The 16,639-nt window shown below is 39.4% G+C and overlaps 1 protein-coding gene across 2 annotated transcripts in view; it reads left to right on the top strand.

Annotated features, from left to right (window-relative positions):
• Positions 1 to 16,639, top strand: part of LOC124716128 (cadherin-87A) — a 725,215-nt gene that overhangs the window by 696,443 nt on the left and 12,133 nt on the right. For both annotated transcript variants that reach the window (XM_047243147.1, XM_047243148.1), the window contains one exon: positions 5,305 to 5,493. In XM_047243147.1, the coding sequence (XP_047099103.1) occupies positions 5,305 to 5,493 (189 nt within the window). The remainder of the gene's footprint in view (positions 1 to 5,304; positions 5,494 to 16,639) is intronic.

The raw sequence follows: 16,639 nt of genomic DNA, 5'->3' as shown, positions 1-16,639 counted from the left end.
TTTTCAGTCAGCCTTTACACTAGCATTCACATCTTAGTGATATGGAACTATGTCAGAAGTGACATGTGGTTCAGATTCATTTGAAACAGGAGGTCCTCTCACTCTGGTAGGATTAGTGGAGTAGATTAAAGGCACAGAAGTCACCGAAGTGGTGTCCAATTGAAACAATGTGCAAACAGGTGGATGAAAACTCCTCTTTAGGCATTTCCAACCAATTAAGCCCTACAAATTTACTTTATCATCATTAGAGAAAAAACACCATTTCAGATTAAGCAGAATGGTGAAGATCAGTACTGTGTTTGAAGAACCATTCCAAATAAGACCTGAAGTAATTTCAGGAAACGTAAATGTGGATGTCAAGACAGAGATAGAACACCACATCTACCAAACTGCTCCTTATCTCAAAATATTTTGTACAGCCAAAATATGAATCACTCCTTTTAGACAGAAAAGACATTTAAAAACGTCACATAAATGTGCCAACAGTTCTTTCAGCTATGTACTTTATCTTGGGAACACTATTCCATAAAGATGAAAAGATGAGTGCATCATATCCTCCCAGCATGCTCGATTCTCATCTTTTGTATTCCATCCTGTGTTAGACTCTAACCAGTCACACACTGTTCCAGTTATTTAAGAAATCCTTTGTGAGCATGGATAATGCTATTGTAGCTTCCACGTTCACTTCATATGCTGTTTGGGAAACACACTTATCCTGGCACCGATCCATCAAGAATCTCCACCAATCAGTTTCAGTAAACATTGTACTTGCAGTTACTTATATGTTAAAATACTTATAATATGCAGACATTTTAAAAATATGTGACCATTCACACAATCTAACCAAGTTGTGTGTATCTTCAGTATTGCTGGGTTTCAGTTCATGTATTTGCAAAGCCTTATTAAGAAATCTTATATGTTTGTAGGTGTCATCAAGCAAACGAAGATAGGTTCAAATGTAATCATGGTCAACCTCAACATGGTTTCCCTTTACACAAAAGTAACAGTAAAAGAGACATTAAGACTACGGCTGCTCATTTCTCTCTTCAAATTTTAAAATTATTTTGACACACTTAGACAGCCATGTATTGTTTGTATGGTGGAATTTATTATGAAATGACTTATGTAATATCCATGATTTACCACTAACACCAGCATAGCTAATCTTTTCGTGGAAGATTTCAAAGAATGGACATGGAGTTGTGCCCTCCTCTCTGCATCCTGCTTCTCTGCTTCTTCAAAGATGATGAAACATTTGTAATCTGGCCGCATGGCAATGAAGTGTTGCAGGAGTTCATCAACCATATGCACAGTACACATCCAAAAATAAGATTTACGTCAGGGATGGAGGAGGATGGGAAGCTGTCTTTCTTAGATGTGTTGGTCAAGCAGATCCGTGATTCAATGGGCATAGTTGTTACTATCCAGCTTGAAAAAGAGGTATGCTGAACACACCAAGACACAGAGCCAGGACTGTTTTGGACTAGGAGCACCTCAGCTCCAAGATTAATCATCTGATGACAGTGGTTTGGAAGAAATAAAAACAGGTATTCTGTCCATATTACGTCAGTGCTGTTAAGAAAACCAAGATAGGATGCCTTACAATTAAACAGGGAGGATCGACATACAATACGGCTTCCATTCTGTAGTGCAACAGCTAGTAAGATAGGTTGGGTCCTAAACAGGAAATCCATTCTGTAGTGCAACAGCTAGTAAGATAGGTTGGGTCCTAAACAGGAAAGGAATCAGACCAGTAATCCAGGTACCCAGGAAATCAAAGAAAGATTGCCACTTGTTAAAGATGATCATCTTGACCTGAGAATACCAGGAATTTATAATATTCCTTGCAAGTATGGCAGCGGCTATGTGCAGCAGTCTGTACAGATTTTGCTGATCACTACATTGAGTGTCGGTGTTGCCTTAAACACAGAAATTTTAAAAAACCAGTGGTGGCCCAGTACAGCCTCTTAAATAAACACAAGATTATGTTTGAACAAATGAGAAGCCTTAGTTACTCATTAAAGTATTGGGGCTCTTGTGATCAGGAAAGCAGTTGAAATTAGACTGTGTGGACAACTTTAATAGAGACACTGGCTGTACACGGAAGCATGCACTTAATAAAGAAATTGAACAGAAGAAGATTTATCATGGTTTACTGCATGCAAGTGATGGGGCTGCAAGCGATACCTGCTAGCAAGTGAAAATTTAACCTTTAATAGGAAGAATGAAGTTTTTTAGTTAGCTAGAAATATGTGTGTGAGAGACACCATAACAAGGGAAAAAATTTTACTTTTCTGACAAAAAGCACATTAATATATTGGTACAATAAAAAAAAGTTGACAATAATTGACTAAACATCACCATCAAGTTAAGGATTGCAGTATGTATTACTTTCATGAATTCTCATATAATGAAACTCTACAAAAATACACAAACTGTGTAAAGCAATGTCAGGGATAACCTTCATATTCACAAATATGTTTAGTTGGTTGACCCATTAAGTAGTCCATACACATTTTTCTGGTACGTTCCTGCACGCTGATCTATCACAATTCACATTCTTATGCGCAGTGGTGGTGTTGTGGTGAGAACAAAGACGGTACTTCCTCTTACTTCCAGTTTTCCACTCTTCACCCTCTCTTGTTCCTCTTCCTTCTTCTTTGGGTCTTGTCCAAGGAGATTCTGAATTATAATCTTCAAACCTTGTCTCAAATTGGAGATAAGTAGCCAATTTTCAAGAGGAGGTCTCTAAATTTACAGACAGATACTTGACAATTCTGTACTTGGAGACACTTTTAGTGTTTCTAAGGCAGAAGTACAGAATGCAGCTGTCCACTGCATTGATGTTTATTAATGTAAAAACAATACTAGATGCCAGCATCAACATTTTCTACTGGCTGAGCAGTTTGCTTATTTTTGGTCCAGTGCGTCTGTTCCACCCTTGGTGCTGTTGTAGAAGGACAATTTCAGGTCTCCATGTCATTTCATCCACTACTTCCTAGAAAGACATCTGCACAATAGTATTACAGCTTTTTTATTTTTCAGAACTACTGACAACAGCGTAATTTAGTCACTGAATTCATAAAGAGAAGTGCTGACAGCCCCATTCTTAGAAGGCAGCAATTCAATAGAAATTTCTGGTTTATTTTTCTCCAAGTACCTACTTATGGTAACCCTATGCTTTGAAGTTGTCTCACTAGTTATGTGGAGGAAAATCAGTTGTCACCAGTTATGTTTCTGTTGCTGCTTAAAACTGGCTGTGTAATCAAAGAAATTATTGCGTACGAACACAAACTTTTCCACCTTCATTGCTCAGTCCAGTACTTGTTAGAATCCTTATCAGTATTTCACAATTAGTTCTATGAGTTCATTATCAAACATCAAAGAGCAAATATCTTCTATCTTAGGATTATCACCTACATTTCTAATAGTCCTTGTTATGCCTGGTATCACACTGATTATGCTATCACAAGATGCTCCTCTATCTTTAGTTGGTTCTTTTCATGCTCAACAAAATCCATTTTCCCCTTTGTAAACAAAAGGAACTGATACATCATCATTTTCTTGGTCACCTGTGCAGGAAAAGTCAACAACTACAACACAGTTTTGTTCATCAGAGTAAGACCTGGATGTTGCTTTTTCAAGAGAAACTAATCAAAAATGGAATCATCAGAAAATAAATCCTCTACATCCATTTCCTCTCCCTCTAAGGTTCTCTTCCAAATTTGGATTGTCCCCTCTCAATACTTCAGTTCGTTTTCTTTTTTATGATGTAGGTGGAACCAGCTACATTTTTCCCACCTGTGTAATAATTACAAAAATGGAGGCCTTGTAACTTTAAGGAATGTCTAAAAGAAAAGGAAATTAGCTGCATTAGTTCTATTCATAAAAAATGAAAGTATCACTTTTGTAAATATACGTCTAATAGACACACAACAAAACTTGCGTTACTGGAAATATATGTTTCACAGACACCATGATATTTCACAAAACAACTATTACTTCATGTGTAACAGTCACAAGGCTGACAAAGATATTGTATGAAGCTATAGAGGCATTCCCATCAATAGCGCAAAAAGTATTGTCAGTCTAACAAATTAAAAATGCATGTGTGACCCTCAGGCACATACTTCCTTTTAAGGGTTAATTTGTAGATACAGATGGCACCACCCAGCATGCACGATCTCTATGATATAATCCAAGGAATCAGACACTGTCCTTTCAGCATAAAAGTGGGAGCCTCATCAGTTTCATGTCGAGCCTCATCAGTTTCATGTCAGTCAGACTTATCCTCTGATGACAATGATGTGCGGTCATAGTGAATCGTAATATGACAGTAGAATGCCTACATCCATTCAAAAACAACGAATCTAAAGTAACTTAGTAGATCTAAAAAATCCTTTTATTTCTACTCATAATTTGTATGTACAAAAAAATTTTCATACTGCAAATAGTGGTAATAACAATAAGAGTTTAAAAGTATCATGTTGTTGTTGTTTTTGTTGTGGTCTTCAGTCCTGAGACTGGTTTGATGCAGCTCTCCATGCTACTCTATCCTGTGCAAGCTTCTTCATCTCCCAGTACCTACTGCAACCTACATCCTTCTAAATCTGCTTAGTGTATTCATCTCTTGGTCTCCCTCTACGATTTTTACCCTCCACGCTGCCCTCCAATACTAAATTGGTGATCCCTTGATGCCTCAGAATATGTCCTACCAACCGATCCCTTCTTCTAGTCAAGTTGTGCCACAAACTCCTCTTCTCCCCAATTCTATTAAATACCTCCTCATTAGTTATATGATCTACCCATATAATCTTCAGCATTGTTCTGTAGCATCACATTTCGAAAGCTTCTATTCTCTTCCTGTCCAAACTATTTATCCATATCATAGCATGACTTAAATAATCAACACCATAACATATAATAAAACTGACCAACACTTACACAATCAATGTTTATGTGTATTACCTTTTATTTTTTATTCTTCCTTTGGAAATCAGCTATATCGACCAGAAATACTTCAATTAACTGATGATGAAAAAGTAGTTCAGGCAACAGAAACAGTGAGTGAACCTTTGCTTCCAGCTATTCGTATTTGTCATTATGTTCTTTGTTGTTCTTATTCTGGTTTTTCCTACCTGCTCTTTCCTTTTCCTCAGTTTTGAAAAATAGGCAAGCTAGAGCCTTGCAATCCTAACAGAAAATTACTTCTACAGTTCCATGCTCACTGTAACACTTGATTCATTAATACATAAGTCTGCTGGATAACAGTATTTTGTAAAAAGCATTTTGCACACTCTGCAGGCTGACAACACCTATGCAACAATCCGGCAGCCAGCTCGGCAGGGCTCCCCAAATGCATCACAGCCATTACCCAGCCATCAAGCCTCAACTGGGGAACTAGCTGACTATGCCACTTTGTCTGGTGGTGGCATAGAAGCTGCACGTGGTGGGAATAGTGCCCACGGGTCTTTGAGAGGAATGCCACAGCAGGTAAGTAACATGACATCACAGTTAACATTAGATTTCGTCTGACACCTTACATGCAAGGGAGCAGGCATTTTATTCTGGGTACTGTTGTGTTATAAACATTTCATTTGTCAATCAGCTTAGGCAATCCCAAAACCCCAGAAACCTGAAAAAACATACAGGAGGCATAACTACTTTTATATCAGAACAAAAATTCAAATACATTAATTAAATGTACAATTATTTAATGGAAATGTCTAACATTCTTGTTTCAAATTATACCAAAAATTGTCTTATTTTACAATAACATTAAGTGGGGCAATCATGAAACAAATACAAAATGATTAGTACAGAGACTTTAGCGTTTAATCATGACAAAACAGTATCTCATCTGAGAAAACTGTAAAATCGCTTACCTTCCAGAGGAATAATTCCATGTACTGCTAAAAGAATCATTTAAAAGTAGAAAAAACACTACTTAGCTTTTGGAACTGTTAGTCTTTTCCTTAGGGAGAAAGTGGAGGGAGGTTGAGGAAGGCTGTAAAAGAAAAGCAGGTCACACGAACCTCAGGTTGAGGGAGACCCACCTGTAATGAGCTACTCTGCTGCTGCTGATTATGGGTTTAAGGGGTCTTAAACATCTAAGGTCATCAGTCTCATATTCGCCTCCCCCCCCACCCCCCCCCCCCCCTCCTCCTCCCAGTGGAATTACTTCACCCGATCTGACTACATCTAGAGTAAATTCTAGGGGCAACTTAGAAGGATGTATGTGAGGCAGGACGTGGATACCAACCCGGTATTCACCTAGTGTGATGTGAGAAACTGCCTAAAAACCACACCTCGGCTGGTCAGCACACCGGCCACTGACATTAATCCATTGGGCAGTCCTGGGATGAGGTGGGGGAGAGACAGAGATAAAGCAAAGGGGGTTGGGTGCCAGAGAGAGTATGAGGTAAAAGATAGTACAGTGATAAGCACTGTCCCAGCTTCTATCCATAGATGATAGTACAACAAAGCAAGAATTAAGTATGGTTTTGAGGAAGAGAATTGAGAAGTAGAAAGAAAAGTTAAATTAAGAATGAGGAGTAGAGCAAGAAAAGTGAGGAAAAACTTGAAAGAGAGAGAGAGAGAGAGAGAGAGAGAGAGAGAAAGGGATGAGAAGACGGGGAGGGGGGAGTTAAAGATAAAGATAAAAAGAAATAAATAATGAAACTCTACCAAGCAGAAAAGTCTACAGATGATAAAAGGGGAGATGGAGTGACTTGTTAATGGTGATTATGTTTAGGAGTGTGGTAGGATTCAACAGTATGATGAAGAAAAGGTTTAATTCTCTGGATTTCAGAGAAACAGGTACTGATGAGAGAATCCAAATGCCATTATGATGTACTAGGCACAGGGTTTCTGGAGTCATACCACAGAGCAGGCTGTCCTAATGCTGCCCCATGGGGCAAGGGCACCCCTGCCTGCCCCTATTTAGCTTGTGGGCAGGTGCAGGTAGTGTAGGCTACCAGACAAATCGCCATATTGCATGCATTCTGCACATGTGCACACTTCTAGGCCATCCATGCTCAGATGTGTTAGCCAGTGGGATACAACTGCATACGCTATAGCATGGCTACAAGACTGCCTGTGCATCAGCTGTTTGCCCACCTCTGCCCACCTGTGCTTGTGCTGCCTAGCAAGCTGAACAGCCTGCTATAGAGGATGCACAACAACTCGCTGCTGGTCTCCCCAAAGCAGAAAATCCTACTGTGTTCATATATGCACTCAGTCAGTTTAGTCGTCGTCTCTCCTATATAAAAAGCTGTGCAGTGTTACTTTGTAAATAACTTTATAGTTTCAACATTGCTCTCCCATTGACATTGAAGCATTTAGCAGTGGTGAGGTCGGTGTGAGTGGAGCAGGTGTGTGGGGCCTGATACAGTTTTACAGTGGAAATGATGGCAGGTAGGTTAGAAAATTTAAAAAGGGAAATAGACAGGTTAAAGTTAGATGTAGTGGGAATTAGTGAAGTTCGGTGGCAGGAGGAACAGGACATACAGGGATATAAATACAAAATCAAATAGGGGTAATGCAGGAGTAGGTTTAGTAATGAATAAAAAAATAGGAGTGTGGGTAAGCTACTACAAACAGTATAGTGAACGCATTATTGTGGCCAAGATAGACACGAAGCCCACGCCTACCACAATAGTACAAGTTTATATGCCAACTAGCTATGCAGATGACGAAGAGATTGATGAAATGTATGATGAGATAAAAGAAATAATTCAGATAGTGAAGGGAGATGAAAATTTAATAGTCATGGGTGACTGGAATTCTATAGTAGGGAAAGGAAGAGAAGGAAATGTAGTAGGTGAATATGGAATGAGGGTAAGGAATGAAAAAGGAAGCTGCCTGGTAGCATTTTGTACAGAGCATAACTTGATCATAGCCAACGCTTGGTTCAAGAATAATGAAAGAAGGTTGTATACGTGGAAGAACCCTGGAGATACTGGAAGGTTTCATATAGATTATATAATGGTAAGACAGAGATTTAGAAACCAGGTTTTAAATTGTAAGACATTTCCAGGGGCAGATGTGGGCTCTGGCCACAATCTATTGTTTGTGAACTGTAGATTTAAGCTGAAGAAACTGCAAAACAGTGGGAATTTACGGAGATGGGACCTGGATAAACTGACAGAACCAGAGGTTGTAGAGGGTTTAAGGGAGAGCATTAGGGAACGATTGACAAGAATGGGGGAAAGACATACAGTAGAAGAAGAATGTGTAGCTTTGAGAGGTGAAATGGTGAAGGCAGAAGAGGATAAAGTAGGTAAAAAGATAAGGGCTAGTAGAAATCCTTGAGTAACAGAAGATATATTGAATTTAATTGATGAAAGGAGAAAATATAAAAATGCAGTAAATGAAGCAGGCAAAAATGAATACAAACGTCTCAAAAATGAGATCGCCAGGAAGTGCAAAATGGCTAAGCAGGGATGGATAGAGGTCAAATGTAAGGATGTAGAGGCTTATCTCACAAAGGTTAAGATAGATACTGCCTACAGGAAACTTAAAGAGACCTTTGGAGAAAAGAGAACCACTTGTATGAATATCAAGAGCTCAGATGGAAACCCACTTCTAGGCAAAGAAGGGAAAGCAGAAAGGTGGAAGGAGTATATAGAGGGTCTATACAAGGGTGATGTACTTGAGGACAATATTATGGAAATGGAAGAGGATGTAGATGAAGATGAAATGGGATATAGGATACTGCATGAAGAGTTTGACAGAGCACTGAAAGACTTAAGTCGAAACAAGGTCCCGGGAGCAGACAACATTCCATTGGAACTTCTGATAGCCTCACGAGAGCCAGCCCTGACAAAACTCTACCATCTGGTGAGCAAGATGTATGAGAAGGCGAATACCCTCAGACTTCAAGAAGAATATAATTATTCCAATCCCAAAGAAAGCAGGTATTGACTGATGTGAAAATTATCGACCTCTCTGTTTAATAAGTCACGACTGCAAAGTACTAACACAAATTCTTTACAGATAAATGGAAAAAAGTGGTAGAAGCCGACCTCAGGGAGATCAGTTTGGATACCGTAGAAATGTTGGAACACATGAGGCAATACTGACCCTATGACTTATCTTAGAAGATAGATTAAGGAAAGGCAAACGTAAATTTTTAGCATTTGTAGACTTAGAGAAAGCTTTTGACAATGTTGACTGGAATATTCTCTTTCAAACTTTGAAGGTGGCAGGGGTAAAATACAGGGAGCGAAAGGCTATTTACAATTTGTACAGAAACCAGATGCCAGTTATAAGAGTCGAGTGGCATGAAAGGGAAGCAGAGGTTGGGAAGGGAGTCTGACAGGGTTGTAGCCTATCCCCCATGTTATTCAATCTGTATATTGAGCAAGCAGTAAAGGAAACAAAACAAAATGTCAGAGTAGGAATTAAAATCCATGGAGAAGAAATAAAAACTATGAGGTTCGCCAGTGACATTGTAATTCTGTCAGAGACAGCAAAGGACTTGGAAGAGCAGTTGAATGGAATGGATAGTGTCTTGTAAGGAGGATATAAGATGAACATCAACAAAAGCAAAATGAGGATAATGGAATGTAGTTGAATTAAGTCGGGTGATGCTGAGGGAATTAGATTAGGAAATGAGACACTTAAAGTAGTAAAGGAGTTTTGCTATTTGGGGAGCAAAAATAACTGATGATGGTCGAAGTAGAGAGGACATAAAATGTAGACTGGCAATGGCAAGGAAAGCGTTTCTGAAGAAGAGAAATTTGTTAACATCGAGTATAGATTTAAGTGTTAGGAAATCTTTTCTGAAAATATTTGTATGGAGCGTAGCCATGTATGGAAGTGAAATGTGAACGATAAATAGTTTCGACAAGAAGAGAATAGAAGCTTTCGAAATGTGTTGCTACAGAAGAATGCTGAAGATTAGATGGGTAGATCAGATAACTAATGAGGATGTATTGAATAGAACTGGGGAGAAGAGAAATTTGTGGCACAACTTGACTAGAAGAAGGGATCGGTTGGTAGGACATATTCAGAGGCATCAAGAGATCACCAATTTAGTATTGGAGGTCAGTGTAGAGGGTAAAAATTGTAGAGGGAGACCAAGAGATGAATACACTAAGCAGATTTAGAAAGATGTCGGTTGCAGTAGGTACTGGGAGATGAAGAAGCTGGCACAGGACAGAGTAGCATGGAGAGCTGCATCAAACCAGTTTCTGGGCTGAAGACCACAACAACAACAACAACAACAACAACATGATGGCAGTGGTAGAAACTGTGGGCTAGGGATTATGAAATGAGAATGTCGTGTGGGTTGACAAATATGTTATGTAGGTGGGTTGACAAGGATATTACAGTGGTTAGCAGGGTGATATTGGGTGGTGCAGAAAGAATATCTTGGAGAAGTAGCCTCATATCAATTAAAAAGAAGCTGAATACCCTGAGGAGTATGTTCACTACCTTGTATTGGCATGGTAAACACAATAACATCTTATCCAATGGCATTGAATTTAAACACATAAAAATACAATATCTGAAAACTGTGCAGTCTCAATTCATTAATTAGATCAATAAAATTTGAAGTTGCAAAATATATATAATTTGTGCTGACAAATTACAACAGAGCAGATTAGATAAGAAAGAAAATAAGAATTCAAGCCATGGAAAACAAACACAGAGTACCCAAAATAAAACTCGCCCCCCCCCCCCCCCCAAGAAACTTTTTGACATCTTGTGACAATGTTATCAAAACAGCCTATGATTAATAATTGGGACAGACAGTCCTGAGTCTCCATCTTCTGTAAACAGCAGTTCTTTAATTCATAAACTAGGGCTATTTTTTGTCACGCACACAGGTTTTCTTTTGACTGTCATGCCAGGGGTGAAGGAGGGAGGGAAAGAGAGAGAGAGAGAGAGAGAGAAAGTTATATTGTGTCATTGTGACAGTTGCTTGCTATTGTGTATCAAATATATGAAAGATATGGACAACAATAAATACAAATCAAATTTCTAACTCAATTATTTTCCTTATGTAAAGCAAACAAGCAATTTATATGATGTTAAAGAAATTTGACTTAAGAAGTGTTCATTAATATAAGAATGAAGGAGAATATTATTTTGCGGAAGAGCAGAAGTTCACACTGGACAATGATGAAGCACTGAATCAGCCACGCCCTTTCCAAGGAACTGTCACAGCATTTACTTGTAGCGATTTACATGAACCATAGAAAACCTTAAGCTGAAAGACTGAACATACATCTGAAACCCCTTCTGTCCCTCTAAAACACCGTTCCTGGGTCACATACAATGATGATAAAACCTTCATGATTGGGATTCTTGATAAGGAGAGCCTGTGGTATTTCCTCCAAATCCTCAGTATCTACCGTATTTACTCGAATCTAAGCCGCACTTTTTTCCGGTTTTTTGTAATCCAAAAAACCGCCTGCGGCTTAGAATCGAGTGCAACGTAAGCGGAAGTTCTGAAAAATGTTGGTAGGTGCCGCCACAACCAACTTCTGCCATTGAATATATGTAGTGCTACACAGGCATGCTTTGCAGGCACAAAGATAAATACTGGCGCCAAAACCTCTGTGTCAGTAAATAAATTTAAAAAAAAAAAGGGTGGAAGACGAGCTTTTTTTCTCCGCCCCAAGTTTCGAACAATGCATTTTCATACATTATCCAACAAAGTAAATACAAATTCCGTATTGTTCTTCTTCAAATGTAGCAGCATTTCAGTGTACTACGAAAATCCGACTGGCAAGACTGTTTGGGATGTTTGCCAATATGGCCAACTCTATGTTCTGAATTTTTTCCTACCTGTGAGAAGAGATGGTTGCTAATTGGAACTTTTATGAACTGTGAATCACATGCGGTATTCTCTTCACAATAAGAATAATACAGATATAAACATTTTGCCATGTATTGTTTCGTGTTTGCAGGTATCTCATTTAAATCCTGTCTGCCTAATAAACTACGAAACTAGAATGAGACAATAGCAAACGCGGAAGAATATACATATCCTGTCACGTTTATATTCGTATTATTCTTATGCCTAATAGTGATACAGTCAGAAATGAAGCACGGCAATTGACTAGATTTTTAAATCTAAGACGACTCTAATTTCTGTGCAGAATGTTATGTACTAAAGAGGCATCTGCAAAGATTTTCAAACGGAAAAATATTTTCGCTAAACTCTCGTTCAAAACTTCTATCATACGCAGTATATTATTTGGTTCTTGTTGATCATTATCAGGAGAAAGAAAACTGGCATTCTACGGATCGGAGCGTGGAATGTCAGATCCCTTAATCGGGCAGGTAGGTTAGAAAATTTAAAAAGGGAAATGGATAGGTTAAAGTTAGATATAGTGGGAATTAGTGAAGTTCGGTGGCAGGAGGAACAAAACTTTTGGTCAGGTGATTACAGGGTTATAAATACAAAATCAAACAGGGGTAATGCAGGAGTAGGTTTAATAATGAATAAAAGAATAGGAGTGCGGGTTAGCTACTACAAACAGCATAGTGAACGCATTATTGTGGCCAAGATAGACACAAAGCCCATGCCTACTACAGTAGTACAAGTTTATATGCCAACTAGCTCTGCAGATGATGAAGAAATTGATGAAATGTATGACGAAATAATTCAGTTAGTGAAGGGAGACGAAAATTTAATAGTCATGGGTGACTGGAATTCGTCAGTAGGAAAAGGGAGAGAAGGAAACATAGTAGGTGAATATGGATTGGGGGGAAGAAATGAAAGAGGAAGCCGCCTGGTAGAATTTTGCACAGAGCATAACTTAATCATAGCTAACACTTGGTTCAAGAATCATGAAAGAAGGTTGTATACCTGGAAGAATCCTGGAGATAGTAAAAGGTATCAGATAGATTATATAATGGTAAGACAGAGATTTAGGAACCAGGTTTTAAATTGTAAGACATTTCCAGGGGCAGATGTGGATTCTGACCACAATCTATTGGTTATGAACTGCAGATTGAAACTGAAGAAACTGCAAAAAGGTGGGAATTTAAGGAGATGGGACCTGGATAAACTGAAAGAACCAGAGGTTGTAGAGAGTTTCAGGGAGAGCATAAGGGAACAATTGACAGGAATGGGGGAAAGAAATACAGTAGAAGAAGAATGGGTAGCTCTGAGGGATGAAGTTGTGAAGGCAGCAGAGGATCAAGTAGGTAAAAAGACGAGGGCTAATAGAAACCCTTGGGTAACAGAAGAAATATTGAATTTAATTGATGAAAGGAGAAAATATAAAAATGCAGTAAATGAAGTAGGCAAAAAGGAATACAAACGTCTCAAAAATGAGATCGACAGGAAGTGCAAAATGGCTAAGCAGGGATGGCTAGAGGAAAAATGTAAGGATGTAGAGGCTTGTCTCACTAGGGGTAAGATAGATAATGCCTACAGGAAAATTAAAGAGACCTTCGGAGAGAAGGGAACCACTTGTATGAAAATCAAGAGCTCGGATGGAAACCCAGTTCTAAGCAAAGAAGGGAAGGCAGAAAGGTGGAAGGAGTATATAGAGGGTTTATACAAGGGCGATGTACTTGAGGACAATATTATGGAAATGGAAGAGGATGTAGATGAAGATGAAATGGGAGATAAGATACTGCGTGAAGAGTTTGACAGAGCACTGAAAGACCTGAGTCGAAACAAGGCCCCGGGAGTAGACAACATTCCATTAGAACTACTGATGGCCTTGGGAGAGCCAGTCATGACAAAACTCTACCATCTGGTGAGCAAGATGTATGAGACAGGCGAAATACCCACAGACTTCAAGAAGAATATAATAATTCCAATCCCAAAGAAAGCAGGTGTTGACAGATGTGAAAATTACCGAACTATCAGTTTAATAAGTCACAGCTGCAAAATACTAACGCGAATTCTTTACAGACGAATGGATAAACTGGTAGAAGCGGACCTCGGGGAAGATCAGTTTGGATTCCGCAGAAATGTTGGAACACGTGAGGCAATACTAACCTTACGACTTATCTTAGAAGAAAGATTAAGAAAAGGCAAACCTACGTTTCTAGCAATTGTAGACTTAGAGAAAGCTTTTGACAACGTTAACTGGAATACTCTCGTTCAAATTCTGAAGGTGGCAGGGGTGAAATACAGGGAGCGAAAGGCTATTTACAATTTGTACAGAAACCAGATGGCAGTTATAAGAGTCGAGGGGCATGAAAGGGAAGCAGTGGTTGGGAAGGGAGTAAGACAGGGTTGTAGCCTCTCCCCGATGTTATTCAATCTGTATATTGAGCAAGCAGTAAAGGAAACAAAAGAAAAGTTCGGAGTAGGTATTAAAGTCCATGGAGAAGAAATAAAAACTTTGAGGTTCGCTGATGACATTGTAATTCTGTCAGAGACAGCAAAGGACTTGGAAGAGCAGTTGAACGGAATGGACAGTGTCTTGAAAGGAGGATATAAGATGAACATCAACAAAAGCAAAACGAGGATAATGGAATGTAGTCAAATTAAATCGGGTGATGCTGAGGGGATTAGATTAGGAAATGAGACACTTAAAATAGTAAAGGAGTTTTGCTATTTAGGGAGTAAAATAACTGATGATGGTCGAAGTAGAGAGGATATAAAATGTAGACTGGCAATGGCAAGGAAATCGTTTCTGAAGAAAAGGAATTTGTTAACATCGAGTATAGATTTAAGTGTCAGGAAGTCGTTTCTGAAAGTATTTGTATGGAGTGTAGCCATGTATGGAAGTGAAACATGGACGATAACCAGTTTGGACAAGAAGAGAATAGAAGCTTTCGAAATGTGGTGCTACAGAAGAATGCTGAAGATAAGGTGGGTAGATCACGTAACTAATGAGGAGGTATTGAATAGGATTGGGGAGAAGAGAAGTTTGTGGCACAACTTGACTAGAAGAAGGGATCGGTTGGTAGGACATGTTTTGAGGCATCAAGGGATCACAAATTTAGCATTGGAGGGCAGCGTGGAGGGTAAAAATCGTAGAGGGAGACCAAGAGATGAATACACTAAGCAGATTCAGAAGGATGTAGGTTGCAGTAGGTACTGGGAGATGAAGAAGCTTGCACAGGATAGAGTAGCATGGAGAGCTGCATCAAACCAGTCTCAGGACTGAAGACCACAACAACAACAAAAACTTGATCATTATCAAAGAAAGCAGCAGTGTACGTAACAACAAATTGCAGTCTCTTGCCAGTGTTTCGTTTAAAGCGGCGGTAGCGTGCACAAAAGCAAGCCATGCCGCGAGCGGCGACAGGCCGTAAACACTCATTATCAGAATGCGACAAACAGTGCATGGCACAGTACAGTAATGCTTTTTCAGCTTAGAGTGACGTAAACACCTATAACAAAGAGAACGGCGCTTATCAGATCAAAGAAAAATAAGCAATCAATTCAAACCAGACGAAGCACGTGAAAAAGGAAGGGTACCCGTATAAATACGGATGGAGCACCTGACGCATAGCAATGGGTACCTGATAAAGCTTAACTGCTAAGCTTACGACTCGAAGCAAACTACTGTAGCTGTATCGTCATTCGTTTGACCTAAATTGTGTCTCATATTACAATGGACCAACTTTGTTTCGATTTGGAGGTGCGGCCTAAAACTTTTCTCTCCCCTTGAATTTCGAGTCTCAAATTTCAGGTGCGGCTTAGATTCGGGAAATTTGTTTTTCCTTTATTTCGAGTCTCATTTTTTAGGTGCGGCTTAGATTCGAGTAAATACGGTACTCCCAGATCTGCTTCATTTGAGCATATTCACCTAAATGAGCTTCCTTTCTAGGAGATTCAAATGGCCTTGCAAAAACTTCTGTTCACATCAACCAAGAATAGTACGTCCATTTTAATGGCTATCACCTAGTCTGCATTAAGGTGCCCTACCATAGGGATTCGGCATTTGCATGTCCAGGGGGTAGCCTCAGTTAAACATGGTTGATAAACTTGCCAGAGCCTTTACAAATACACTATATCTTGCTCAAGTAGTCCAAAATCAAATTTCCAAGTCCACCTCTTCCTGGTACATCGGAAAACACACATCCACTGTATACCAGTCACTGACCAACACTCCCGTCAATACCCAATGTCACCCAGACCTTGAAAAGCTCAGGCACATCATTTTTCAGAGCTTCAGACATCTTACACACACACTCTTGTGCCCCTAAGTGCTGGCTGGACGAACAATGGACATTGGGCATTATGTGTCCAGCCAGCACCATGTAGGGGCATAGGCACCTACAGTATTTACATTCTACCAGAACTTTTCTACTATTATCAAGACTTCAAATAGCTATTTCAGTAACTGTGCCATTTGGATAGCCCTGCTCACTCTCCCAGCACCAGCTCTTCTGAATCATATGAATGTAACTTCCATTCAGCAAATCCTCTGTCCTTACAATCCCCGTCATCTAAAGCTCTACAAGTTCACTGACCATTCTTGTACCATCACATTTCCTCATTTTCCATAGCCATCGTCCCATGCCCAAATCTCGTATGTATTCCCCCGCCCACTTTCTCATTACCTTCCATTGTCTTGTTGGCTTGTACAACTTATCCTCCTTCCCAGTTCTCACATGATGCACATTTTGTTCCCCCTCCCACTCTTTTTAGCCTGAGCATCCACTTACAAATAGTCAATGGGGATGAGTCCGTTTGTGTGTCTGTGTG

This window comes from Schistocerca piceifrons, chromosome 1, assembly GCF_021461385.2.
Source record: "Schistocerca piceifrons isolate TAMUIC-IGC-003096 chromosome 1, iqSchPice1.1, whole genome shotgun sequence".
NCBI classification, from domain to species: Eukaryota; Metazoa; Arthropoda; class Insecta; order Orthoptera; family Acrididae; genus Schistocerca; species Schistocerca piceifrons.
The sequence above is the reverse complement of the archived record's forward strand: the minus strand, read 5'-3'. Positions and strand labels throughout refer to the sequence as shown.